Source organism: Oncorhynchus nerka, linkage group LG27 (genome assembly GCF_034236695.1).
Source record: "Oncorhynchus nerka isolate Pitt River linkage group LG27, Oner_Uvic_2.0, whole genome shotgun sequence".
Classification (NCBI taxonomy): domain Eukaryota; kingdom Metazoa; phylum Chordata; class Actinopteri; order Salmoniformes; family Salmonidae; genus Oncorhynchus; species Oncorhynchus nerka.
The window spans coordinates 96,824,824-96,851,238 of record NC_088422.1 but is presented as its reverse complement, the minus strand read 5'-3'; the positions used below and the strand labels follow the sequence as shown (position 1 = coordinate 96,851,238).

The 26,415-nt window shown below is 45.5% G+C and overlaps 1 protein-coding gene across 3 annotated transcripts; it reads left to right on the top strand.

Moving 5' to 3' along the window:
* Positions 1-21,391, top strand: cpt1aa (carnitine palmitoyltransferase 1Aa (liver)). Of its 3 annotated transcripts, none has more exons than XM_065012389.1 (19): positions 1-98; positions 2,325-2,469; positions 2,633-2,775; positions 2,902-3,073; positions 3,297-3,401; positions 3,567-3,704; positions 3,826-3,903; positions 9,140-9,247; positions 9,399-9,486; positions 10,774-10,969; positions 12,004-12,192; positions 12,529-12,634; positions 14,625-14,741; positions 15,154-15,318; positions 16,447-16,578; positions 17,053-17,205; positions 17,341-17,454; positions 19,198-19,290; positions 20,157-21,391. In XM_065012389.1, the coding sequence occupies exons 2-19, from the start codon at positions 2,329-2,331 to the stop codon at positions 20,241-20,243; spliced, it is 2,325 nt and encodes a 774-aa protein (XP_064868461.1). In that variant the 5' UTR covers positions 1-98; positions 2,325-2,328; the 3' UTR covers positions 20,244-21,391. The 3 variants fall into 3 exon arrangements, with proteins under 3 accessions (XP_064868461.1, XP_064868460.1, XP_064868462.1); XM_065012388.1 differs by lacking the exon at positions 1-98 and adding an exon at positions 1,508-1,650; XM_065012390.1 differs by lacking the exons at positions 1-98; positions 9,399-9,486 and adding exons at positions 1,510-1,650; positions 9,982-10,066.
* Positions 21,392-26,415: the final 5,024 nt, after the last annotated feature.

Here is a 26,415-nt window from a genome sequence, read left to right as displayed (position 1 = left end):
AAGCTCTACCACAACACGGTGTCCGTGAGGGTGCAGGAACTGGCTACAGAGGACCTGACGGACGACAAGACTGTGTCCCTCAATTAATACCTACAAAAGTAAGTCTATACTACCCTCTCTGTGACTCGTACAGACAATTGTAAATTGTTTAGATTTTACATTAATTGAAGGGCGGTACAGAATAAAGCCAAATAAATGATTTTCTACCTTCAGTCGTGGTTCTACTAAAACTCCAGATCTAACTGGGTGATCATTAAATCATGGGATTTATGTCTGTTACTTGGTCTTAGCAGGTGAATGATTTATTTTCAAATGATTATACTCGTTAGCTAGTTATGGCTCCATACAGAATTAAGCTAGCGTTTTGATTTTTTTTTTTAAATAGCTTGCAAAATAACTTTACTTAATCGATTTTGGTAGCTAGTATCAGACTACAACGTTAGTTACAAATCCTTAATAACAATGACTTGCACAATAACTTGCCTAGTTAAATTATGTTAAACATTTGTTTCCAAAATGTATTTTGGACAACATTGCCAATACACCACGTCCAAGGGCTGTATCCAGGCACTCTGCGTTGCGCGCAAGAACAGCCTTTAGCCTTGGTATATCGGCAATATACCGCACCCCATCATGCCATATTGTTTAAACATAGTGTAACCGATGTGAAATGGCTAGCTAGTTAGCGGTGTTGTGCGCCAATAGCGTTTCAATCGGTGACTTCACCCGCTCTGAGACCTCGAAGTAGTCGTTCCCCTTGCGGCTTTTTTGGAGCGATGGGTAACGACGATTCGAGGGTGGCTGTTCTCGATGTGTGCAGAGCCCAGGTTCGAGACCAGGTAGGGGCAAGAAGAGTGACGGAAAGCTATACTGTTACAATGACATGAGGCTGGTAGCATAGCATGTCTCTTAATTGAATAGAGGCAGTTGTTTTCAACAACCCTCATCAAATATTCAAAAAATAATTACACTAATGAGATGTATCCACCAATCCAAAGAAAGGATAGGCAGGTACTGGACAACCCGCCGTGCCGCAAACAGCGACTACGTCATCCAAAAACATGGCAGACATTGGATGTTTAATATCTTTGGCGGGGAGTGATACATTTTTTAAATCTGCGTCGGTGACAATTATTTGAATTAATTAATTCATTCAATGGATGTTTTGTTCACAAAGCTGATGACTAAAGTGGAGTGCTTGACTTGGACTGAAATAGGTTCTGGTACAAACTTTAGGTGCACGAGCTCCACAATACTTTTTGAGCTAACATTCTACAAAGACGAACAGTAGAAAGTGAGGTGCTGGTACTCATCTCTGGTGAGCTCCTGCCCATAGTGTCTTTATTATGCATTTTCAAATCTGACCACTATGTGGTCGTGTATGGAAATTCGCTTTCTGGGACGGGTGTCAGTTAAACTGCAGTACCGAAGCCAAACTGTAGGAGCAGTCGAAACCGTGATTCTAGACCGGAACCGTGGCCCCTTGGGATTGACAGTCAGCCTTGAATATGCCCCCTGGAACGTGCCAGAGCGTCCGACGTAGCGCACTACCCAGCGTGTAGTAGCTAGCTTACTTGGTGTCGTTGAAATCGCTGCTGAAATGATTTTGAACTAAAACATATTTCAAAAGGAGCTATTTGAAGATACTACGTGAGTTTGATTGTTGATTTAACCTGCTATCAAACTATTTAGCTAGCTAGCTGTCTGACTAACGTTATCTAGCTAGCTAACGTTAACATAGCTAACGAGCCAGCGCGTCCCACAATTTGCTGCTAGCTAGTTAGCTAATGGCAGTATAAGCGGACAGTTAGTTAACGGATGAATGTCACAACTAGCTATATTAACCAAACAAGGCAACTGGCTAGTATCTTTCTGCCTTGGAATTCACAAAGTTGATCCGGAATTAACGTTAGCTAGCTAACGTTAGCTGACATCAAAGATATTTATAACTAACCCCTTCTATCTGTGCTGATACCTTGCTTGGAGACCATGATTCAGGTTGGTTGCGTTTCAGGCTGTGTTTTATGCAGTCGTGCTGCGCATCTGTCATTGGCCAAACTCAAATAGCACTGCTTTATCACACCATCACGCTACAAGATTTTTGCTCACTGAATGGAACAAATGTTTCTCACCCACTTGTCACATCTGTTTGAGAGAAGGTTCTTTCTAAGTTGCTCATGAGAGTGGGTGGGTCCTTTCTACCTAGTAGCTTACGAGGGAAGGTCATTTTTATTCTAGTTGCCTGTGTTCTTCAGTTTTTATCATGTGATGATGTTTTGGTGATGTTTTGTCATGTGTTTTCGACTGTATAATACCTCTGGCAGAGTCATGGCAGAAGCTCATCAGGCTGTGGCGTTCCAGTTCACCGTCTCTCCAGATGGCATTGATCTGCAGTTGAGCCACGAGGCCCTGAGACAAATCTACCTGTCTGGCCTGCATTCCTGGAAGAAAAAGTTTATCCGCTTCAAGGTGCTCCAACACTGAAATTGTATCCAAACTTTGTCTCAAGGGAAATTTGCCATCAGGCAAACCAATACCAAGTTATACAGACATTCAACAGCATCAGATCACGTAAATACAACCAACAGTGACGTTGATGTGTCTAAACAGATGAATATCATTTCCTCCACAGAATGGGGTGATGACCGGGGTGTACCCTGGCAGTCCCACCGGCCTGATGTTAGTGGTGGGGCTGTACATGGGGAGGGCAAAGTACGTCCAAGCTGACCCTTCCTTGGCACTGTTCACCAAAGTGGGTGCTCACCTGCCTGTTAGGTAAAGTCTCAACTCGCTATCCAAGGATGCTGACTAAACTTTGAAAAATCTAGAATCACCATAGATAAAATGACAATTGCCTGATGTTTATGGCCAGTAAGTGATGCTTTGCCTCTCTCCTTGCAGTCGCTACATGTCCTTTGAGAAACAACAGGTGGTTGGTGGGGTGCTAGTTGGCACAGGGCTCTGGGTGGCTATTTTCTTCACCATGCGAACTGCACTCAAGTGGCTGCTCTCCTGGCATGGATGGATGTATGCCCATCACGGCACCGTGTCATGGAGGACACGCATCTGGCTGGTGAGTCGACTGCAAACGACCATGTCAGTTGTTGCCTCGTGGGAAACCAATGCAGGGTAGAGGTGGAGGCTACAGAAATATTATACCTAGAATATCATATGTCAGAAATATCTCCCCCAGACCAAATAAACAGAAGACTGGTGGAAAGAAAAAATATATATGATCCTTTTTATTTGAAGGTAGACTTCTCCTTTAACAGACCAGCCCATAATTGTGAGTGCAGGTACTGGTGAAACTCTTCTCCGGGAGGCGGAATCCCCAGTTGTACAGCTTCCAGACATCGTTACCACAGCTCCCTCTGCCCTCGGTGAAAGACACCATCAATAGAGTGAGTGACAGAAACAAAACACAGCTCCACTTAACCATCTTTAAAAATATATATATATATAATAATAATAATTAAAACCATTTACTAGAGGGGTACAATGTGGCTATTTTATAGAACTCCTGAAGGTGTGCAATGTTAGATTGTCATACATGTTTCCTCTGCCAGTACCTTGAATCTGCCCATCCGCTCATGGACGACGAACAGTACTCGAGGATGGAGGGTCTTGCCAAGGATTTTGAGAAAGGCCTGGGTCCTAAACTTCAGTGGTACCTGAAACTCAAATCCTGGTGGGCTACAAACTATGTAAGTCACATTTCATTAAATATTGTTTTCATCAGATTTTCTTAGATAGCTTCATTAATTTTCCATAGCTTTTCGTATGATTCCGACATGTCCATCTTCCTGCTTGTCTTGCTGTTCTCAGGTCAGTGACTGGTGGGAGGAGTACATCTACCTAAGAGGCCGTGGACCAATCATGGTCAACAGCAACTACTATGCAATGGTAAGAGTCAGAACTAGCATTATATATAATCAAGCTGCTAGGAATGTAATAATATCACAGACTTACTGAACCCAGGGGTGCAACATCACGAGACTTCCGGGAACGCTTGTGAAACCAGACAGACCAGGCTGGGGTTTGAGAAGTGAAAAATGATTCAAAAGTTATTTATTTTCTCGAAATGTAAAGGCACAAACTAGATTGGAGCCAATGTCTTAAGTAGATGAACATGTTATTACTCCAACCTTGTGAAACTGACACGTTTTAATTTTTGTCAAAAAACATTAAAATATACATATCTACCTGCAGCGAAGCTGCTTAACATTTACATTACATTCAGTCATCTAAAAGACTCCCATCCAGAGCAACTCACAGGAGCAACCAGGGCACATTGACTGATCTTGAACCAGCAACCTGTCGGCCACCGGGCCAAGCCCCCAACCACCAGGCCACCAAGCCCCCCCCATAGTTCCTGAGAGCTGCCCCTCAACCATCCAAGACCCCCATAGCCCCCCACCCCTCTGAAAAAACCTCTCCCACAATTCCACACACCTAAAACCCTCCCAAGCCACCGTCCCCCAATGCCCAAACCAACACAATGAACAAAAGAGAAAACCAAAGGAAAACAGACATCAAGGACAACGGTAATCTAAACAGCAAGGCCAACTGGATACATTTCGGTGCATGTGTGGCAATATTTACGTGTGTGTGTGCACAAGTGTGCATTTGAATGCGTGTGTGTATATGCGTGTGTGTATATGCATGTGTACAAGCACCTGCGCGGCATCAGCCTCAGGCAATATAATTTTTTACTTTAGTCTTTGACTGTCATTCTATCCCCCAGTCAGCAACTCCACTCCCACTTGTCTCCAGTTCCTCATCTTAACCCTCAGCTCCTCCCCTCAGCCCATCCCACCTATCTCTGCTGGCCACCCTCTTCAGATTTCTATGCACCATATATCTTTCAACTATGTTGTGATGTCTAACACACTTTGAGTCTATCTAATCGAATAGAATCCACAGATTGCGAGTTGAAGATCTGGTCTCTCCAGATCTCCCAACAATGCTATTTCTAGGGTAAATTTGAGATTAATGTTCTGATTTTTCAGCCATTCCTGAACCTGAGACCAGAAACAGGCTACCTGAGGGCAATACCAAAACAAATGGTCTATTGATTCTGTATCCTCACAACAAAATCTGCAGAGCTGCGATGATTGTATGCCCCAAATATTCAACATTTTGTTGGTTGCAAGAATTCTGTACAATAGTCTTTTTTTATTTTTTATTTTATTTTTTATTTAACCAGGTAGGCTAGTTGAGAACAAGTTCTCATTTGCAACTGCGACCTGGCCAAGATAAAGCATAGCAGTGTGAACAGACAACACAGAGTTACACATGGAGTAAACAATTAACAGGTCAATAACACAGTAGCAAAAAACGGGGGCGTCTATATACAATGTGTGCAAAAGGCATGAGGAGGTAGGCAAATAATTACAATTTTGCAGATTAACACTGGAGTGATAAATGATCAGATGGTCATGTACAGGTAGAGATATTGGTGTGCAAAAGAGCAGAAAAGTAAATAAATAAAAACAGTATGGGGATGAGGTAGGTGAAAATGGGTGGACTATTTACCAATAGACTATGTACAGCTGCAGCGATCGGTTAGCTGCTCAGATAGCTGATGTTTGAAGTTGGTGAGGGAGATAAGTCTCCAACTTCAGCGATTTTTGCAATTCGTTCCAGTCACAGGCAGCAGAGTACTGGAACGAAAGGCGGCCAAATGAGGTGTTGGCTTTAGGGATGATCAGTGAGATACACCTGCTGGAGCGCGTGCTACGGATGGGTGTTGCCATCGTGACCAGTGAACTGAGATAAGGCGGAGCTTTACCTAGCATGGACTTGTAGATGACCTGGAGCCAGTGGGTCTGGCGACGAATATGTAACGAGGGCCAGCAGACTAGAGCATACAAGTCGCAGTGGTGGGTGGTATAAGGTGCTTTAGTGACAAAACGGATGGCACTGTGATAGACTGCATCCAGTTTGCTGAGTAGAGTGTTGGAAGCCATTTTGTAGATGACATCGCCGAAGTCGAGGATCGGTAGGATAGTCAGTTTTACTAGGGTAAGCTTGGCGGCGTGAGTGAAGGAGGCTTTGTTGCGGAATAGAAAGCCGACTCTTGATTTGATTTTCGATTGGAGATGTTTGATATGAGTCTGGAAGGATAGTTTGCAGTCTAGCCAGACACCTAGGTACTTATAGATGTCCACATATTCAAGGTCGGAACCATCCAGGGTGGTGATGCTAGTCGGGCATGCGGGTGCAGGCAGCGATCGGTTGAAAAGCATGCATTTGGTTTTACTAGCGTTTAAGAGCAGTTGGAGGCCACGGAAGGAGTGTTGTATGGCATTGAAGCTCATTTGGAGGTTAGATAGCACAGTGTCCCATGACGGGCCGAAAGTATATAGAATGGTGTCGTCTGCGTAGAGGTGGATCAGGGAATCGCCCGCAGCAAGAGCAACATCATTGATATATACAGAGAAAAGAGTCGGCCCGAGAATTGAACCCTGTGGCACCCCCATAGAGACTGCCAGAGGACCGGACAGCATGCCCTCCGATTTGACACACTGAACTCTGTCTGCAAAGTAATTGGTGAACCAGGCAAGGCAGTCATCCGAAAAACCGAGGCTACTGAGTCTGCCGATAAGGATATGGTGATTGACAGAGTCGAAAGCCTTGGCAAGGTCGATGAAGACGGCTGCACAGCACTGTCTTTTATCGATGGCGGTTATGATATCGTTTAGTACCTTGAGTGTGGCTGAGGTGCACCCGTGACCGGCTCGGAAACCAGATTGCACAGCGGAGAAGGTACGGTGGGATTCGAGATGGTCAGTGACCTGTTTGTTGACTTGGCTTTCGAAGACCTTAGATAGGCAGGGCAGGATGGATATAGGTCTGTAACAGTTTGGGTCCAGGGTGTCTCCCCCTTTGAAGAGGGGGATGACTGCGGCAGCTTTCCAATCCTTGGGGATCTCAGACGATATGAAAGAGGGGTTGAACAGGCTGGTAATAGGGGTTGCGACAATGGCGGCGGATAGTTTCAGAAATAGAGGGTCCAGATTGTCAAGCCCAGCTGATTTGTACGGGTCCAGGTTTTGCAGCTCTTTCAGAACATCTGCTATCTGGATTTGGGTAAAGGAGAACCTGGAGAGGCTTGGGGCGAGGAGCTGCGGGGGGGGGGGGCGGAGCTGTTGGCCGAGGTTGGAGTAGCCAGGCGGAAGGCATGGCCAGCCGTTGAGAAATGCTTATTGAAGTTTTCGATAATCATGGATTTATCGGTGGTGACCGTGTTACCTAGCCTCAGTTGCAGGCTGCAACAGTGAGAGACTTATTTCTGGAGAGAGTAATTTTCAAAATTAGTAGTTCGAACTGTTTGGGTATGGACCTGGAAAGTACGACATTACTTCGCAGGCTATCTCTGCAGTAGACTGCAACTCCTCCCCCTTTGGCAGTTCTATCTTGACGGAAGATGTTATAGTTGGGTATGGAAATCTCAGAATTTTTGGTGGCCTTCCTGAGCCAGGATTCAGACACGGCAAGGACATCAGGGTTAGCAGAGTGTGCTAAAGCAGTGAGTAAAACAAACTTAGGGAGGAGGCTTCTGATGTTGACATGCATGAAACCAAGGCTTTTTCGATCACAGAAGTCAACAAAGGAGGGTGCCTGGGGACATGCAGGGCCTGGGTTTACCTCCACATCACCCGCGGAACAGAGAAGGAGTAGTATGAGGGTGCGGCTAAAGGCTATCAAAACTGGTCGCCTAGAGCGTTGGGGTCAGAGAATAAGAGGAGCAGGTTTCTGGGCATGGTAGAATATATTCAGGGCATAATGCGCAGACAGGGGTATGGTGGGGTGCGGGTACAGCGGAGGTAAGCCCAGGCACTGGGTGATGATGAGAGAGGTTGTATCTCTGGACATGCTGGTTGTAATGGGTGAGGTCACCGCATGTGTGGGAGGTGGGACAAAGGAGGTATCAGGGGTATGAAGAGTGGAACTAGGGGCTCCATTGTGAACTAAAACAATGATAACTAACCTGAACAACAGTATACAAGGCATATTGACATTTGAGAGAGACATACAGCGAGGCATACAGTAATCACAGGTGTTGAATTGGGAAAGCTAGCCAAAACATTAGGTGAGACAACAGCTAATCAGCTAGCACAACAACAGCAGGTAAAATGGCGTTGACTAGGCAACGGGGCCGACAGATAAAACAAACAAGCAGAAAGGAGTACCGTGATTAATGGACAATCCAGCGTGCGTCAGCTATGTAGCCAAGAGATCAGTGTCCAGGGGGCAGCGGTGGATGGGGCAGGGAATCTGGACTGGCGAGTGTTATCCAGGTTTTTAAAAAACTAACAATGACTAAATAGCTTGTAGCTAGTTAGCTGGTTAGCTTCTGGAGGTTCTTGAGTGTGTTCTAAAAATTAAAAATAATAGCGATTCCGTATCACATTGGGTGAGGCAGGTTTCCGGAAGGTATAAACAAATTAAAATCAAAAAGAGATAGAAAGTAAATATGGGTCCAGTGAGTCTTGAATCTAGCATTGTTTTATATACTCTGTGCCATGGAAGACTAGTGAGAGCAGTGATACTAGCGAGAGCAGTGATCCTAATGAGAGCGGTGACGCTAGCGAGAGCAGTGATACTAGCGAGAGCAGTGATACTAGCGAGAGCGGTGATACTAGCGAGAGCAGTGATCCTAATGAGAGCGGTGACGCTAGCGAGAGCAGTGTGCAGGTTTCCTCTTTTTTTCTCATCTTATTCAACTGTCACCATGCACCTGCAACAAAGACAGCTCAGATGTGCGAGTGGCGTTTTTAAATGTTATATGGAAGGAGTACTTTTGAGAGGACAGCCTGCACATGCTCAGTTCGGCGCGAGACGACCGTTAGACCCGATGACGTGTTTCTACTCATGAGCTTAGCTAGCCATCGCCTCCATGACATCGCCTACACGTTTGATCAGGGATTTCTATTGGAGAAGCACTTTTAGCCTATTTTCATACTGTACTGTCTTTGATAAGTTTGTTTATGGGTGTTTACCAATTTGGCAATTTCATCAGACTCTATTTGACCAGATTCTCTTGGCAATATTTCTCTTTATCCATTGTAGATTTTTTTTTCTCATTCATTCAGTGATTGTCATCTTTTTCTCCATTCTCACTCCTCTCTCTTAGGACTTCCTGTATGTGTTCCCCACCAGTCTGCAGGCTGCTCGGGCAGGCAATGCTATCCATGCCATCATGCTGTACAGGAGAATGCTGGACCGAGCGCAGATCAAACCGGTAAATATCCTTCACTTTTGGTCACTGCTTCTTATCTATTTGCTTTATGACCATAATGTGTGTTCCTCTTCCCTCTGTATTTAATACCAAATGACATAAATATGGTTGTTTCTGTTTCACACTTGCGGACGGGATGTTTTCTCTGGTGCAGCTCTTTGCACTGGATAAAAGAGTTCCTCTTTGCTCCGCTCAATGGGAGCGCTTGTTCAATACGTCCCGCCTCCCAGGCCTGGAACGGGGTAAGAGGAGGGAGCGTTATTGTCACAGACCAACTTTGGATCCAGCTCACCCCTTATCCCTCCCACCCATTCCTGTCCCCATGGAATTCCTGTTTCACCAGCATGTTCCATAAAAACAAACTTGTGTATCACTCATTTGGCCTCTGCATTCATAAGTTATTAGAATGACTGTTTTTGCACCTAGTGTTATTGTCCAGAAATATAGTTTATTTTGACCCAGACAACCATATTTCTCAAGTCTAACATGCTGGTGAAATAGGATCAGCTATCTCAAACCCTTCCCCATCCCCTCCAATCATGCCCTTCATTTTTTTGTATTTTTTAAAAATCCCCACCCATCTGTCTTTCTTCTCTTCCGTGGGAGAAATTGTCCCGTGAGCCGTTCTGGTTCCTCCACCACCCCCCACCCCTGTAGCTCCCCTCCCGTCAGTTTCTAGGAGAGCAGGCTTTCGTGCTTTGATCATTTTTCATTTTTTTTTTCTTTTTGCCTTTCAGCTCATGCTTCAAAATACCATTCCAATGTGCTCAGCGCAATATGAGCGTATGTTCAACACCAGTCGTATCCCAGGCGTAGATACAGGTAGATGGCCACTTCTTCCTCCCCAGTCTCTCAATCACACAGACTAAAGCAGTTCTAACAACCAACCAAATTGGTGGAACCAATTGCATATTGAACAGATGATTTGATCATTTTATTATTTAGCAACGTGAATATTAAATGTACACAGACTTTCACTTTCATACAGGCCAACTGGCATCGCAGGATGGAGCTGTTTTCTCAATGCCAAGTTGACATAACAGATTGGCTATTTGGGCCCTGGAATAAAACCGGCTATTTTTTTTGTGACCGAGGCTACAAAGTGTCCTGAATTAGACCACCCCCCCGTAGACTCCCATGATTCATTGCAATCCTCTTCATTGTGTGTTTTTTAAACTTTTGTTTCATGCCAAAGAATCCCACTGCAGTTCTGACTGCTGCTTGGAAATGACATCAACCATAGTTTGTGCTTTAGAGCCACTCTCACAAGTCTTTCACTTGAAACAACAGTTCAAAGCACATTTAGTCTCTCCAAGGTATCTGCTTGATACTCTGTCTTAGTTGCTAGAAAACCCCTTTTTACACATGTTGTACTGCAGTTTCCACCTGTTTGTTGTGCTAATTATTCAGTAGGTCCAAATTGTGTGAATAGTTTATCAGAGTTCCTTTTAAGCCATAATCATATTCTTGTTTAGGTTTTAGTTGGAAGTTACACAAAGTTGTCCCTCTCTACCCTTGTGCTTGTCCAGACACCATCCAGCATATGCAGGACAGCAGGCACATCGTGGTGTACCACCGGGGGCGCTACTTCAAGGTGCCCATGTTCTACGACGGTAAGGTGCTGTCGCCCAGGGCCGTAGAGCAACAGATGGAGCGTATCCTGGCTGACCCCTCTGAACCCCAGCCGGGGGAGGAGTGCCTGGCCGCCCTCACTGCTGGGGACAGGTACGCTAACACTACACATGTAATGTATGCATTTAGCAGAGGCTTTTATCTAACGCGACGTGTCCATTTTCCTATGGGTAGCCCAGCTGGACTGGAAGTGCCCGTTACCAGAGCCATGCTCAACCAACTGAGAGACACCTTAACAAACACACACCATCTCATTGTTTTGAAATCGTTTCTGAGAAATTAACTTAAATGATTGCACCCGAATTGGCCCCAAAATTTTTTTTTTTATGATAGTATTCATATAATATTCAATATAGTACATTTGGATCCAACAATGAGTAAGACATGAGGATTTCACAGAAATGTAAAAAAAAAAAAAAAAAACGCCCACGCCCCCATAACGCCCCCATAACGCCCCCCCCATACCCCACGCCCCACCATACCCCACGCCCCCATACCCCACACCCCCCATACCCCACGCCCCCATACCCCACGCCCCCATACCCCACGCCCCACCATACCCCACGCCCCCATACCCCACACCCCCATACCCCACGCCCCACCATACCCCACGCCCCCCATACCCCACGCCCCCCCATACCCCACGCCCCACCATACCCCACGCCCCCATACCCCACGCCCCCATACCCCACGCCCCCATACCCCGCCCCCATACCCCACGCCCCCCCCCATACCCCACGCCCCCATACCCCACGCCCCCATACCCCACGCCCCCCATACCCCACGCCCCCATACCCCACGCCCCCATACCCCACGCCCCCATACCCCACCCCCCATACCCCCATACGCCACCCCCCATACCCCACGCCCCCATACGCCACGCCCCCCCATACCCCACACCCCCATACGCCACGCCCCCCATACCCCACGCCCCCATTCCCCACGCCCCCCATTCCCCGTGCTCCCCCCATACCCCACGCCCCCACCCATACCCCACTTCAATCCCAACCCCCAAACAGACCGAATTGGATCAACCCAACTATTGAAGGCAGTGTGAAAATCCACTGTCAGTAATAAATGATTTGATCAAACAGTTTCCTCAATGGTATGTTCCCCCCGCCTGGCAGGGTGCCCTGGGCGGAGGCCCGCGAGGCCTACCTGAGACAGGGCAGGAACCAGCAGGCCCTGGACACTGTGGAGAAGGCTGCCTTCTTTGTGACCCTGGACGACACAGAGCAGCGGTACAAGGCTGACGATCCTGTCCGATCCCTGGACAGCTACGCCAAGTCCCTGCTGCACGGCAAATGTTACGACAGGTGAGACCGAGGGCTCCAATCCTTCATGTTATGCACAGGGAGTGTGGGAAATGCGCTCTACAAATGAAATGTTATTATTATCATCTACCTGAGACCTCAGTTATTCTACAGATGACCCTTTACAAACATGGTCAAGAATAAGCTGTTATAACTACTTATGAATGTTACTGAATGTTTATCAATTGTTAAGACATTTTCATAAATGCTATGAATGCTTATGAATTAAATCACTTTTAAATGCTTGTATAATGAATAAATATTCTATAATGAAATACTAAGAGTTTGTATCTTACTCCATCCTCAAGCACTGGTTTGTGTTTGTCTTTTTTTCTGTAGGTGGTTTGACAAGTCCTTCAACCTCATCGTGTTCAGGAACGGAACCATGGGTCTGAACGCAGAGCACAGCTGGGCAGATGCCCCCATCATAGGGCACCTCTGGGAGGTAGCTGGCAGAGTAGAGCCCTTCTGCTGCTTTAGTTGTTCATGTTTACAGTGTGTCTGTGTAGGTTATCAGGAATCACTAGCTGTCAGAGTAGAGCCCTTCTGCTTCTTTAGTTGTGTTCATGTTTACAGTGTGTCTGTAGGTTATCAGGAATCACTAGCTGTCAGAGTAGAGCCCTTCTGCTGCTTTAGTTGTGTTCATGTTTACAGTGTGTCTGTGTAGGTTATCAGGAATCACTAGCTGTCAGAGTAGAGCCCTTCTGCTTCTTTAGTTGTGTTCATGTTTACAGTGTGTCTGTGTAGGTTATCAGGAATCGCTAGCTGTCAGAGTAGAGCCCTTCTGCTTCTTTAGTTGTGTTCATGTTTACAGTGTGTCTGTGTAGGTTATCAGGAATCGCTAGCTGTCAGAGTAGAGCCCTTCTGCTTCTTTAGTTGTGTTCATGTTTACAGTGTGTCTGTGTAGGTTATCAGGAATCGCTAGCTGGCAGAGTAGAGCCCTTCTGCTTCTTTAGTTGTGTTCATGTTTACAGTGTGTCTGTGTAGGTTATCAGGAATCACTAGCTGGCAGAGTAGAGCCTTTAGTTGTGTTCATGTTTACAGTGTGTCTTTAGGTTATCAGGAATCACTGCTTCATGTTTTCTTTAGTTGTGTTCTGTGTAGGTTATCAGGAATCACTAGCTGTCAGAGTAGAGCCCTTCTGCTGCTTTAGTTGTGTTCATGTTTACAGTGTGTCTGTGTAGGTTATCAGGAATCGCTAGCTGTCAGAGTAGAGCCCTTCTGCTGCTTTAGTTGTGTTCATGTTTACAGTGTGTCTGTGTAGGTTATCAGGAATCGCTAGCTGTCAGAGTAGAGCCCTTCTGCTGCTTTAGTTGTGTTCATGTTTACACTGTGTCTGTGTAGGTTATCAGGAATCGCTAGCTGGCAGAGTAGAGCCCTTCTGCTGCTTTAGTTGTGTTCATGTTTACAGTGTGTCTGTGTAGGTTATCAGGAATCGCTAGCTGGCAGAGTAGAGCCCTTCTGCTTCTTTAGTTGTGTTCATGTTTACAGTGTGTAGGTTATCAGGAAGTGCTGTCAGAGTAGAGCCCTTCTGCTGCTTTAGTTGTGTTCATGTGTACACTGTGTCTGTGGTTATCAGGAATCGCTAGCTGGCAGAGTAGAGCCCTTCTGCTGCTTTAGTTGTGTTCATGTTTACACTGTGTCTGTGTAGGTTATCAGGAATCGCTAGCTGGCAGAGTAGAGCCCTTCTGCTTCTTTAGTTGTGTTCATGTTTACACTGTGTCTGTGTAGGTTATCAGGAATCGCTAGCTGGCAGAGTAGAGCCCTTCTGCTGCTTTAGTTGTGTTCATGTTTACACTGTGTCTGTGTAGGTTATCAGGAATCGCTAGCTGGCAGAGTAGAGCCCTTCTGCTTCTTTAGTTGTGTTCATGTTTACAGTGTGTCTGTGTAGGTTATCAGGAATCGCTAGCTGGCAGAGTAGAGCCCTTCTGCTTCTTTAGTTGTGTTCATGTTTACAGTGTGTCTGTGTAGGTTATCAGGAATCGCTAGCTGGCAGAGTAGAGCCCTTCTGCTTCTTTAGTTGTGTTCATGTTTACACTGTGTCTGTGTAGGTTATCAGGAATCGCTAGCTGGCAGAGTAGAGCCCTTCTGCTTCTTTAGTTGTGTTCATGTTTACACTGTGTCTGTGTAGGTTATCAGGAATCGCTAGCTGGCAGAGTAGAGCCCTTCTGCTGCTTTAGTTGTGTTCATGTTTACACTGTGTAGGTTATCAGGAATCGCTAGCTGGCAGAGTAGAGCCCTTCTGCTGCTTTAGTTGTGTTCATGTTTACACTGTGTCTGTGTAGGTTATCAGGAATCGCTAGCTGGCAGAGTAGAGCCCTTCTGCTTCTTTAGTTGTGTTAATGTTTACACTGTGTCTGTGTAGGTTATCAGGAATCGCTAGCTGGCAGAACAAATGGTGCATGTCTCTAAATGATGTTATTGTCCAATTGTAGCATGTGCTGTCGATGGACCCTGTGAAGCTGGGTTACACAGAGGAAGGCCACTGCAAAGGAAACCCCCACCCGTCCCTCCCAGGCCCTCAGAGGCTGCAGTGGAACATCCCAGCTGAGGTAGCCTACCACAGGGGGTTTGGGTTAAACTACAATATTGTAGGGATGTTCCCCTTTTCAAACGTGATTTATTGTTTTCAGAATTGTCATCAATTAATGCACATCAGTAATGCACACACAGGCCTTTCCATTCTGTTTGATTGTTATAATGATCAAATCTAATCCCCAGTGATCCTGTCTGTTTGGTACAAGTGTGATAATAGATTAGACAGTAGAAATACCTTCACATTTCACATCTTTAAGCCACCTGAGCTCTAATTTTCTGAGGACCCCCCCCGCCCCCCCTTCAACTGTCTCATCTCAAATCTTCAAATGAAATCAAGAACTGAGGCTCTTTGATCAAACACATCAGAGACCCCAAGTGAAGTGGGCTGATTCTCAGTGTCTTTGTTCCCCGTGTGCGGTGCCTCAGTGTCAGACGGCCATCGCCAGCTCTCTGATGGTGGCCAAGGCCCTGGCAGACGACGTCGACTCCCACATCATCCCCTTCAATTGCTTCGGGAAGGGCCTGATCAAAAAGTGTCGCACCAGCCCCGATGCCTTCATCCAGATCGCCCTGCAGCTGGCTCACTTCAGGGTAGGGTCCTTATCTCTGCCCCTGTTGACTGGCAACAGTAAAGAGGATCAGCTGATTGGATTAGTCCGTTGGCTGATTAGCCAACTAGGCAATTGGAAGGAGGGAGGGTAGGATTGATATAATAAAACCCAGGTTGGGAATGTAGCTTCTTTAGGACGTGTGAATGAATACCAGTGTTAAGAGATGATGCTGTAAGTAGCTGTCAACAATCTGTAGTTTGATGAGATAAAAATCCTCCTTAACAAGGACGATAGCTATAACAAACATACTTTTATTATTTATTAACCAAACATGACAAGACTCAAATGTTACAGGACTGTTAACTGAGTCTGTACTCTAGTTATAATATGTTATAACCACATTACAGGACTGTTAACTGAGTCTGTACTCTAGTTATAATATGTTATAACCACATTACAGGACTGTTAACTGAGTCTGTACTCTAGTTATAATGTTATAACCACATTACAGGACTGTTAACTGAGTCTTTACTCTAGTTATAATATGTTATAACCACATTACAGGACTGTTAACTGAGTCTGTACTCGTTATAATATGTTATAACCACACATTACAGGACTGTTAACTGAGTCTTTACTCTAGTTATAATATGTTATAACCACATTACAGGACTGTTAACTGAGTCTGTACTCTAGTTATAATGTTATAACCACATTACAGGACTGTTAACAGGACTGTTAGGACTGTTAACTGAGTCTTTACTCTAGTTATAATGTTATAACCACATTACAGGACTGTTAACTGAGTCTTTACTCTAGTTATAATATGTTATAACCACATTACAGGACTGTTAACTGAGTCTTTACTCTAGTTATAATATGTTATAACCACATTACAGGACTGTTAACTGAGTCTTTACTCTAGTTATAATGTTATAACCACACATTACAGGACTGTTAACTGAGTCTGTACTCTAGTTATAATATGTTATAACCACATTACAGGACTGTTAACTGAGTCTTTACTCTAGTTATAATATGTTATAACCACATTACAGGACTGTTAACTGAGTCTTTACTCTTAAAATAATGTGACCTGACTTTCCTTATTCACCCCTGAATGGATAAATGTTTTATTAAATTTGATGAACTAGAATTTGTCTTCCAGGACAAGGGGAGGTTCTGTCTAACGTACGAGGCGTCCATGACACGCATGTTCCGAGAGGGTCGCACAGAGACGGTGCGTTCCTGCACCGTGGAGACCTGTGCCTTCGCCCGCTCCATGGTGGAAGACAACCCGGTAAGCACCTTGGTTCCACTGTGATGGTGGATCTGTGAGTGTTACAGGAACTGGAAAGTTGTGGGTCAGTCCTCGTGAAATATACATATTTTTTGGCATAAAAAAAATCTATATATATATATACAAAGAAAAATGTATGCCTCCCAAAAATGCAACCAACTATTTCCATATCTTTGCTCATGGGAGAAATTTAAACTATTTCCATATCTTTGCTCATGGGAGAAATGGTTAGATTGTGATATCTGGATGTGTTTGGCCAAAAGAGACAGATTCCACCTTTCCTTAGTACCCCTTTACCCCTCTGTTTCAGACACATTTTGGTTGAATGCATTCAGTTGTGTAACTGAATAGGTCTGCCCCTTTCCTTTAGTCTCCTCCTACCCTTCCTTGTCTTCTCTGTAGAGAGAGCTGCGACTGAATAGGTCTGCCCCTTTTCCTTTTGTCTCCTCCTACCCTTCCTTGTCTTCTCTGTAGAGAGAGCTGCGACTGAAACTGTTGAAGGAAGCTGCGACGAGACACCAGCAGCTCTACCGGCTGGCCATGACTGGAGGAGGCATCGACCGCCACCTCTTCTGTCTCTACGTGGTCTCCAAGTACCTGGGGGAGGACTCGGCCTTCCTCAAAGAGGTCACATGCAGTATTTTGACTTGTGGATGTTACTATTCGTCTTTAAAGTGGGAATGGAGGTCTTTGTGTGTTTCTACAGTTAGTTTTCCTTTGAGAGGTTTGTATGTTAAAGCGTGTGTGTGTCCTCTCCCCTAGGTGCTGTCGGAGCCCTGGAGGCTGTCCACCAGTCAGACTCCCCTCCAGCAGGTGGAGTTGTTTGACCTGGCCAGACACCCAGAGTATGTGTCCAGTGGGGGAGGTTTTGGTCCGGTGAGTTTCCTGCCTGACCTCAAAAGGGCCCTCTACTCAAAATCAATTAGGCTTTAAAGTAGCATTAAATATTGTCAGATGTTTTCAGACCAGATTCGGGAGTGATACGCCGCCTTAAAACATAATCGCACAATCTTATTGTCTGTGTTCTTCATCCTGGTGCTCAAAAATCCTACGCAATACATTATGCAAAGCAGCCACAACTGTCAGTAAGCGTGTCCATGATTGAGTCTTTGAATGAAGAGATGGAGATAAAACTGTCCAGTTTGAGTGTTTTGTTGCAGCCTGTTCCAGTCGCTAGCTGCAGCGAACTGAAAAGAGGAGCGACTACAGGGATGTGTGTGCTTTGGGGACCTTTAACAGAATGTGACTGGCAGAACGGGTGTTGTATGTGGAGGATGAGGGCTACAGTAGATATCTCAGATAGAGGGAAGTGAGACCATAGAGGGTTTTATAAATAAGCATCAACCAGTGGGTCTTGCTCCGGGTATACAGAGATGGACAGTTTGCAGAGGAGTATAGAGAGCAGTGATGTGTCCTGTAAGGAGCTTTGGTGGTAAATCTGGTGGCCGAATGGTAAAGAACATCTAGCCGCCGAGAGCACCCTTACCTGCCGATCTATATTACGTCTCTGTAATCTAGCATGGGTAGGATGGTCATCTGAATCAGGGTTCGTTTGGCAGCTGGGGTGAAAGAGGAGCGATTACGATGGAGGAATCCAAGTCTAGTTTTAACTTTAGCCTGCAGCTTGGATATGTGCTGAGACGGGACAGGACAGTATACCGTCTAGCCATTCTCCCCAGTACCTGTATGAGACGGGACAGGACAGTGTACCGTCTAGCCATTCTCCCCAGTACCTGTATGAGACGGGACAGGACAGTATACCGTCTAGCCATTCTCCCCAGTACCTGTATGAGACGGGACAGGACAGTATACCGTCTAGCCATTCTCCCCAGTACCTGTATGAGACGGGACAGGACAGTATACCGTCTAGCCATTCTCCCCAGTACCTGTATGAGACGGGACAGGACAGTGTACCGTCTAGCCATTCTCCCCAGTACCTGTATGAGACGGGACAGGACAGTATACCGTCTAGCCATTCTCCCCAGTACCTGTATGAGACGGGACAGGACAGTATACCGTCTAGCCATTCTCCCCAGTACCTGTATGAGACGGGACAGGACAGTGTACCGTCTAGCCATTCTCCCCAGTACCTGTATGAGACGGGACAGGACAGTATACCGTCTAGCCATTCTCCCCAGTACCTGTATGAGACGGGACAGGACAGTATACCGTCTAGCCATTCTCCCCAGTACCTGTATGAGACGGGACAGGACAGTATACCGTCTAGCCATTCTCCCCAGTACCTGTATGAGGTGACTACCTCAAGCTCTAAACCCTCAGAGGTAGTCATCAAACCTGTAGGGTAAGGGGCATTCTTCTTACCAAACCACAACCACGTTTTTTAAGGTTTCTATGACCAACAGATGCATATCTGTATTCCCAGTCATGTGAAATCCATAGATTAGGGGCCTAATTAATTCCAATTGTAACTCTGTAAAATCTGCAAAATAGTGGGGGAAAGCCTGTAAAAAAAAATCTTTATTTTTTTTCTTCTTAAAGGGCCCAAGTTTTCTCTAATTTTAGCAATTGAAAATCCAGTAGGATATAGTGTGATTATCTCTGTGCTGCAGTGTAATCCTTTTCCAAACGCTGATTGTGTTTTCTCTCTTTGTGTGTCAGGTGGCAGATGATGGATATGGTGTGTCCTACATCATCTTGGGAGAAAACCTCATTAACTTCCACATCTCCAGCAAGCACTCGAGTCCTGAGACGGTGAGTTGGCTGATCCACATGGCCTATCTTCAATGTTGCTTTCAATCCGCTGTCCTCACTTGAAACAAAGACATCGCTATCGCCTGGGTAACATACAGACCTAAATTTCATGGCAGACCAGCCACTATTGATTCCAACTGCATATCCATATAGGTTCATTTGTATCAGTTTGCCTTAGAATGTGTCCATTCTTAAGTGTTATTGTATCAGCTTGTTATAGAACGTGTCCCTTCTATCAGCTTGTTATAGAACGTGTCCCTTCTATCAGCTTGTTATAGAACGTGTCCCTTCTATCAGCTTGTTATAGAACGTGTCCATTCTATCAGCTTGTTATAGAATGTCCCTTCTATCAGCTTGTTATAGAACGTGTCCCTTCTATCAGCTTGTTATAGAACGTGTCCCTTCTATCAGCTTGTTATAGAACGTGTCCCTTCTATCAGCTTGTTATAGAACGTGTCCCTTCTATCAGCTTGTTATAGAACGTGTCTGTTCTATCAGCTTGTTATAGAACGTGTCTGTTCTATCAGCTTGTTATAGAACGTGTCCCTTCTATCAGCTTGTTATAGAACGTGTCCCTTCTATCAGCTTGTTATAGAACGTGTCCCTTCTATCAGCTTGTTATAGAACGTGTCCCTTCTATCAGCTTGTTATAGAACGTGTCCCTTCTATCAGCTTGTTATAGAACGTGTCCGTTCTATCAGCTTGTTATAGAACGTGTCCCTTCTATCAGCTTGTTATAGAACGTGTCCCTTCTATCAGCTTGTTATAGAACGTGTCCCTTCTATCAGCTTGTTATAGAACGTGTCCCTTCTATCAGCTTGTTATAGAACGTGTCTGTTCTAACTAGTTTCCTCTCTGTCCAATAGGACTCTCATCGTTTTGGAAACCTCATCAAACAGGCCATGCTCGACATCTTGGCCTTATTTCAGCTGGATCCAAATGCCTTGGCGTGATCTTTCCCCCCCTACCTGAAAACCTCAACTTGAACTCTTCCATAGGCTTACTCAGATGAAATGCTGTGTTATGATTTTAGAATGTGTTTTAAAATCATATAACAAAATAAGAGTGTATAGGAATGATTATAGGGGTGTTTTTTCCATTTTAAGTTGTGTATTGCATGCTAGCTCACAGACCCATGCTGCCATGTGTTGTCCTATGTTGAGGTTACGCTCAGCTCAAAGTGCTGGTGCCTTAATGCACTGTGGTAGTTGAAGTGAGGGTTGGAGAGGTGAAGTGAACATTTCAGTCAGCGCTTACAGTACGCCCGCTGTCCTGCGTGCAGTTCTTTTGAGCTGCTAGCTGTGTATTTTGCACTGCGCAAAAGCATTTTTGGTTTCTGGGTTTTAATATCAGTTGTTGTTTTAACCGTTGCTCTGTGTACCACCAAGTAAAGGACTGTTGACAGGGGTACAGTATCCATTCTAGGACAACTCCCATGGACAGGTGATGCTGTCCTAAAATGGACACCGTAACAGCCTTAGAGTCTGACACATTTCAATAGTATTGATTAGTGACAGTTGAAGGATCATACTTAAGGCCCGTTTGCCCAGAACCGGACATAAGTCCTGGACTAAAGAGCACTTTATATGGATATTCTCCTTTCAACTTGTTTTTCTGCCCAGGACTATGCTAAATCTGTGTCCAGGAAACCGGCCCTCTGTACTACAGTATAAATACAGTTGGTAAAGTCTTAAAGGGATAGTGCTACATTTTGGCAATTACGCCCTTTTTCTACTTACCCAGAGGCACATGAACTCATGGATACCATTTTTATGTCTCTGCTAGCTGTACCTATAGACTTACAGTCATTGTGCTAACGCTAGTTAGCAATGCCTCACCGAACTACCTTCAACTTCCTTCAAACTGCACCATGAGGCATTACACGTCACGTTTTGTTTGTTAGATGTAAAGTATAATTACAAATATTTAAACTTGATAATTTAAATTTCAAAAGTATTTGAAATATCGTATAGCAATATAAATGTCTGCTGTAGAAGGGATTCCTTTGTTGCTAAGGCGATAGCGTTACATGTTTCCTTATAAATATGTAAAACAGCTTATATATATATATACCAAAATAAAAGTGTATGTTGCCAGTGGATTAATAGTTGTATACTTGTTTGACATTTTTGCTGCACTTTCAGGAACTAGTAACACAAGCAATTCACTGCACCCGCTATTAAATCTGATAAACTGTGTACACTACCAATACACTTTGATTTGATGTCAGCCCGACTACCATAGCCGTTCTAACCCAGAAGATGGATCTCTTTAATTGGAATACCAGTACATTCACTTTGGCCTTTCTCCTGTGTCCTCTTCACCCCGAGACTGTAATCTACTATAAGCCTGGTAGGTATGCCTTGACGGATGGATGTACAAGTCCTGTCATAGTCCACAGCTGAAAAGCACTGCACTACCACACTGCTCATGTCCTGACACATTTCCTGTTGTGGCTTTCCACTTTGAAGACTGATGATATGTAGCCACAGGCTGAACTTAGAAGTCTCCCCGCAGCTCAACTCATATCTACTGTTACTGCTCTACTCAAAGAGCTTTTGAAGTCATTACAAACACTGTCTAACTGCCTTTAGAAGTGTATATGAATATACACATTCATTATTAACAACAATGTTTAATGTGCATTCATGTATCCAGGCTTAAACCAGTCCATGGTGACACAATGACAAATATCTAATTTACTTAGCTGTTTACCACACCGTTGTAGATGAAGTGAGCATTTTTATTTAAGATATTTACTAATAAAACCAATATAATTTAATGCAAACATAGCAGTCTGTCTCCACCTGCTGCCTCATTTCTCTCCCCTTCTTTCTCAGTCACTGCACTGTCTGACCTGATAGCTAATCAACATAATACTAATAACACACAAGGAGATGCAGATGAGTCATCAAAATGTCAAGAAGGAGTTGGCCATATGCCATTGTCTGGATAGAGCAACAGGGATTACATTACCCACAGGAAATAAAACGTATGAACTCTGTTGATAATTATACAGGGACAGGGATTACATTCTGCACGTCCTCCTCCAAGGCCAGCTGTCTGGACCTCATGGTTTCATCCAGTGTTAATGGTCAACATGCTGTCGTAGTGAGTTTGTGAAGTTGGTTTAAAAGTGTCTTGGGACACAAACCTTTCATACAATTATACATAAAAGTCACCATCATTAGGAAGCATGTAGAAAGACTCCATCCTACTCACGGGTTGGTGTGATGTATACTGCCACGGGTTGGTGTGATGTATACTGCCACGGGTTGGTGTGATGTATACTGCCACGGGTTGGTGTGATGTATACTGCCACGGGTTGGTGTGATGTATACTGCCACGGGTTGGTGTGCTGTATACTGCCACGGGTTGGTGGGTTGGTGTGCCTGTATACTGCCACGGGTTGGTGTGATGTATACTGCCACGGGTTGGTGTGCTGTATACTGCCACGGGTTGGTGTGATGTATACTGCCACGGGTTGGTGTGCTGTATACTGCCACGGGTTGGTGTGATGTATACTGCCACGGGTTGGTGTGATGTATATACTGTCACGGGTTGGTGTGATGTATACTGCCACGGGTTGGTGTGATGTATACTGCCACGGGTTGGTGTGATGTATACTGCCACGGGTTGGTGTGATGTATACTGCCACGGGTTGGTGTGCTGTATACTGCCACGGGTTGGTGTGATGTATACTGCCACGGGTTGGTGTGATGTATACTGCCACGGGTTGGTGTGATGTATACTGCCACGGGTTGGTGTGACGTATACTGCCACGGGTTGGTGTGCTGTATACTGCCACGGGTTGGTGTGCTGTATACTGCCACGGGTTGGTGTGCTGTATACTGCCACGGGTCGGTGTGATGTATACTGCCACGGGTCGGTGTGACGTATACTGCCACGGGTTGGTGTGCCGTATATACTGCCACGGGTCGGTGTGCCGTATACTGCCACGGGTTGGTGTGCCGTATATACTGCCACGGGTCGGTGTGATGTATACTGCCACGGGTTGGTGTGCCGTATATACTGCCACGGGTTGGTGTGCCGTATATACTGCCACGGGTCGGTGTGACATATACTGCCACGGGTTGGTGTGCCGTATATACTGCCACGGGTCGGTGTGACGTATACTGCCACGGGTTGGTGTGATGTATACTGCCACGGGTTGGTGTGACGTATACTGCCACGGGTTGGTGTGATGTATACTGCCACGGGTTGGTGTGACATATACTGCCACGGGTTGGTGTGCCGTATATACTGCCACGGGTTGGTGTGACGTATACTGCCACGGGTTGGTGTGCCGTATATACTGCCACGGGTTGGTGTGCCGTATACTGCCACGGGTTGGTGTGACGTATACTGCCACGGGTTGGTGTGCTGTATACTGCCACGGGTTGGTGTGACGTATACTGCCACGGGTTGGTGTGACGTATACTGCCACGGGTTGGTGTGCCGTATATACTGCCACGGGTTGGTGTGATGTATACTGCCACGGGTTGGTGTGCTGTATATACTGCCACGGGTTGGTGTGATGTATACTGCCACGGGTTGGTGTGACGTATACTGCCACGGGTTGGTGTGACGTATACTGCCACGGGTCGGTGTAATGTATACTGCCACGGGTCGGTGTGATGTATACTGCCACGGGTCGGTGTGATGTATACTGCCACGGGTCGGTGTGATGTATACTGCCACGGGTCGGTGTGACGTATACTGCCACGGGTCGGTGTGCTGTATACTGCCACGGGTTGGTGTGATGTATACTGCCACGGGTTGGTGTGACGTATACTGCCACAGGTCGGTGTGCTGTATACTGCCATGGAAAGATAAGCCTTCTTCGGTTTATTCTTGATCAGTAGTCTTTTTGAAAGAAATGTAGCTTCCACCTGGGGTAAATGTTTTCTCCACCTGGGGGTAAATGTTTTCTCCACCTGGGGGTAAATGTTTTCTCCACCTGGGGGTAAATGTTTTCTCCACCTGGGGGTAAATGTAGTCTCTACCTGGGGGTAAATGTAGTCTCCACCTGGGGGTAAATGTAGCTTCCACCTGGGGTAAATGTTTTCTCCACCTGGGGGTAAATGTTTTCTCCACCTGGGGCTAAATGTTTTCTCCACCTGGGGCTAAATGTTTTCTCCACCTGTGGGTAAATGTAGTCTCTACCTTAGGGTAAATGTAGTCTCCACCTGGGGGTAAATGTAGTCTCCACCTGGGGTAAATGTAGTCTCCACCTGGGGGTAAATGTAGTCTCCACCTGGGGGTAAATGTAGTCTCCACCCGGGGGTAAATGTAGCTTCCACCTGGGGGTAAATGTTTTCTCCACCTGGGGGTAAATGTAGTCTCCACCCGGGGGTAAATGTAGCTTCCACCTGGGGGTAAATGTTTTCTCCACCTGGGGGTAAATGTAGTCTCTACCTTAGGGTAAATGTAGTCTCCACCTGGGGGTAAATGCAGTCTCCACCTGGGGGTAAATGTAGTCTCCACCCGGGGGTAAATGTAGTCTCCACCGGGGGGTAAATGTCATCTCCACCTGGGGGTAAATGTAGTCTCCACCTGGGGGTAAATGTAGTCTCCACCTGGGGGTAAATGTAGTCTCCACCTGGGGGTAAATGTAGTCTCCACCTGGGGGTAAATGTAGTCTCCACCTGGGGGTAAATGTAGTCTCCACCTGGGGGTAAATGTTTTCTCCACCTGGGGGTAAATGTAGTCTCCACCCGGGGGTAAATGTAGTCTCCACCCGGGGGTAAATGTAGTCTCCACCCGGGGGTAAATGTAGTCTCCACCTGGGGGTAAATGTAGTCTCCACCTGGGGGTAAATGTAGTCTCCACCTGGGGATAAATGTAGTCTCCACCTGGGGGTAAATGTCATCTCCACCTGGGGGTAAATGTAGTCTCTACCTGGGGGTAAATGTAGTCTCCACCTGGGGGTAAATGTAGTCTCCACCTGGGGGTAAATGCAGTCTCCACCTGGGGGTAAATGTAGTCTCCACCTGGGGGTAAATGTAGTCTCCACCCGGGGGTAAATGTAGTCTCCACCTGGGGGTAAATGTAGTCTCCACCTGGGGGTAAATGTAGTCTCCACCTGAGGGTAAGTTGCCAGAGGATGTTCTCGTTTAGGCTTATTAGTAAGTCCACTAAATGTTTATACCTCCCAGTCACAGATGTTGATGACGGATAGACATAGGAATAGTCCCAGTACATAGAGGTCTCTGTGACATTTACTGTGCATTTGGCATTTACATCTGAGGAGATCACACAAATGATCTACCGGACATGCAGTAATAAGCTCTGGATGTAACATTTAGTGTGCCTGGCAGTTCTCTTGTTAAATGTCAAATGACAGTACTTGTCAGTGCTGTTGCGCTGGTATCATTATGAGCTTTTTAAATATAATGGGTCCAATGATTCCTACTACAATAGGCCTTACGAACATTTCCATAATATCTGTGGGTGTGGGGAAATTACAGTGTCTAGTGAAAGTAGAAACATTTTGTTGTGCAGTTTCATTCTTCTCCAGCTGCTCAGATAGGAGAGATGACCTGATCTCCACAGTGTCTGGGTGATATGATCGTCAGTTAGGAGAGATGACCTGATCTCCACCATGTCTGGGTGATATGATCGTCAGATAGGAGAGATGACCTGATCTCCACAGTGTCTGGGTGATATGATCGTCAGTTAGGAGAGGTGACCTGATCTCCACAGTGTCTGGGTGATATGATCGTCAGATAGGAGAGATGACCTGATCTCCACAGTGTCTGGGTGATATGATCGTCAGTTAGGAGAGATGACCTGATCTCCACAGTGTCTGGGTGATATGATCGTCAGTTTCTCAATTGTCCAATTTATTCTATTTAAAAAGTTAATAGTGTAGTATGCGTTAGCGCAAACCTCAGAATACATTTCAATAACAACATCTGAAAACTATGCAAAGACAGGCAGTGTACTGTAATACATTCTAGGATGTGAATAATTTCACTAGGCAGTGTACTGTAATACAATCTAGGATGTGAATACTTTCACTAGGCAGTGTACTGTAATACATTCTAGGATGTGAATACTTTCACTAGGCAGTGTACTGTAATACATTCTAGGATGTGAATACTTTCACTAGGCAGTGTACTG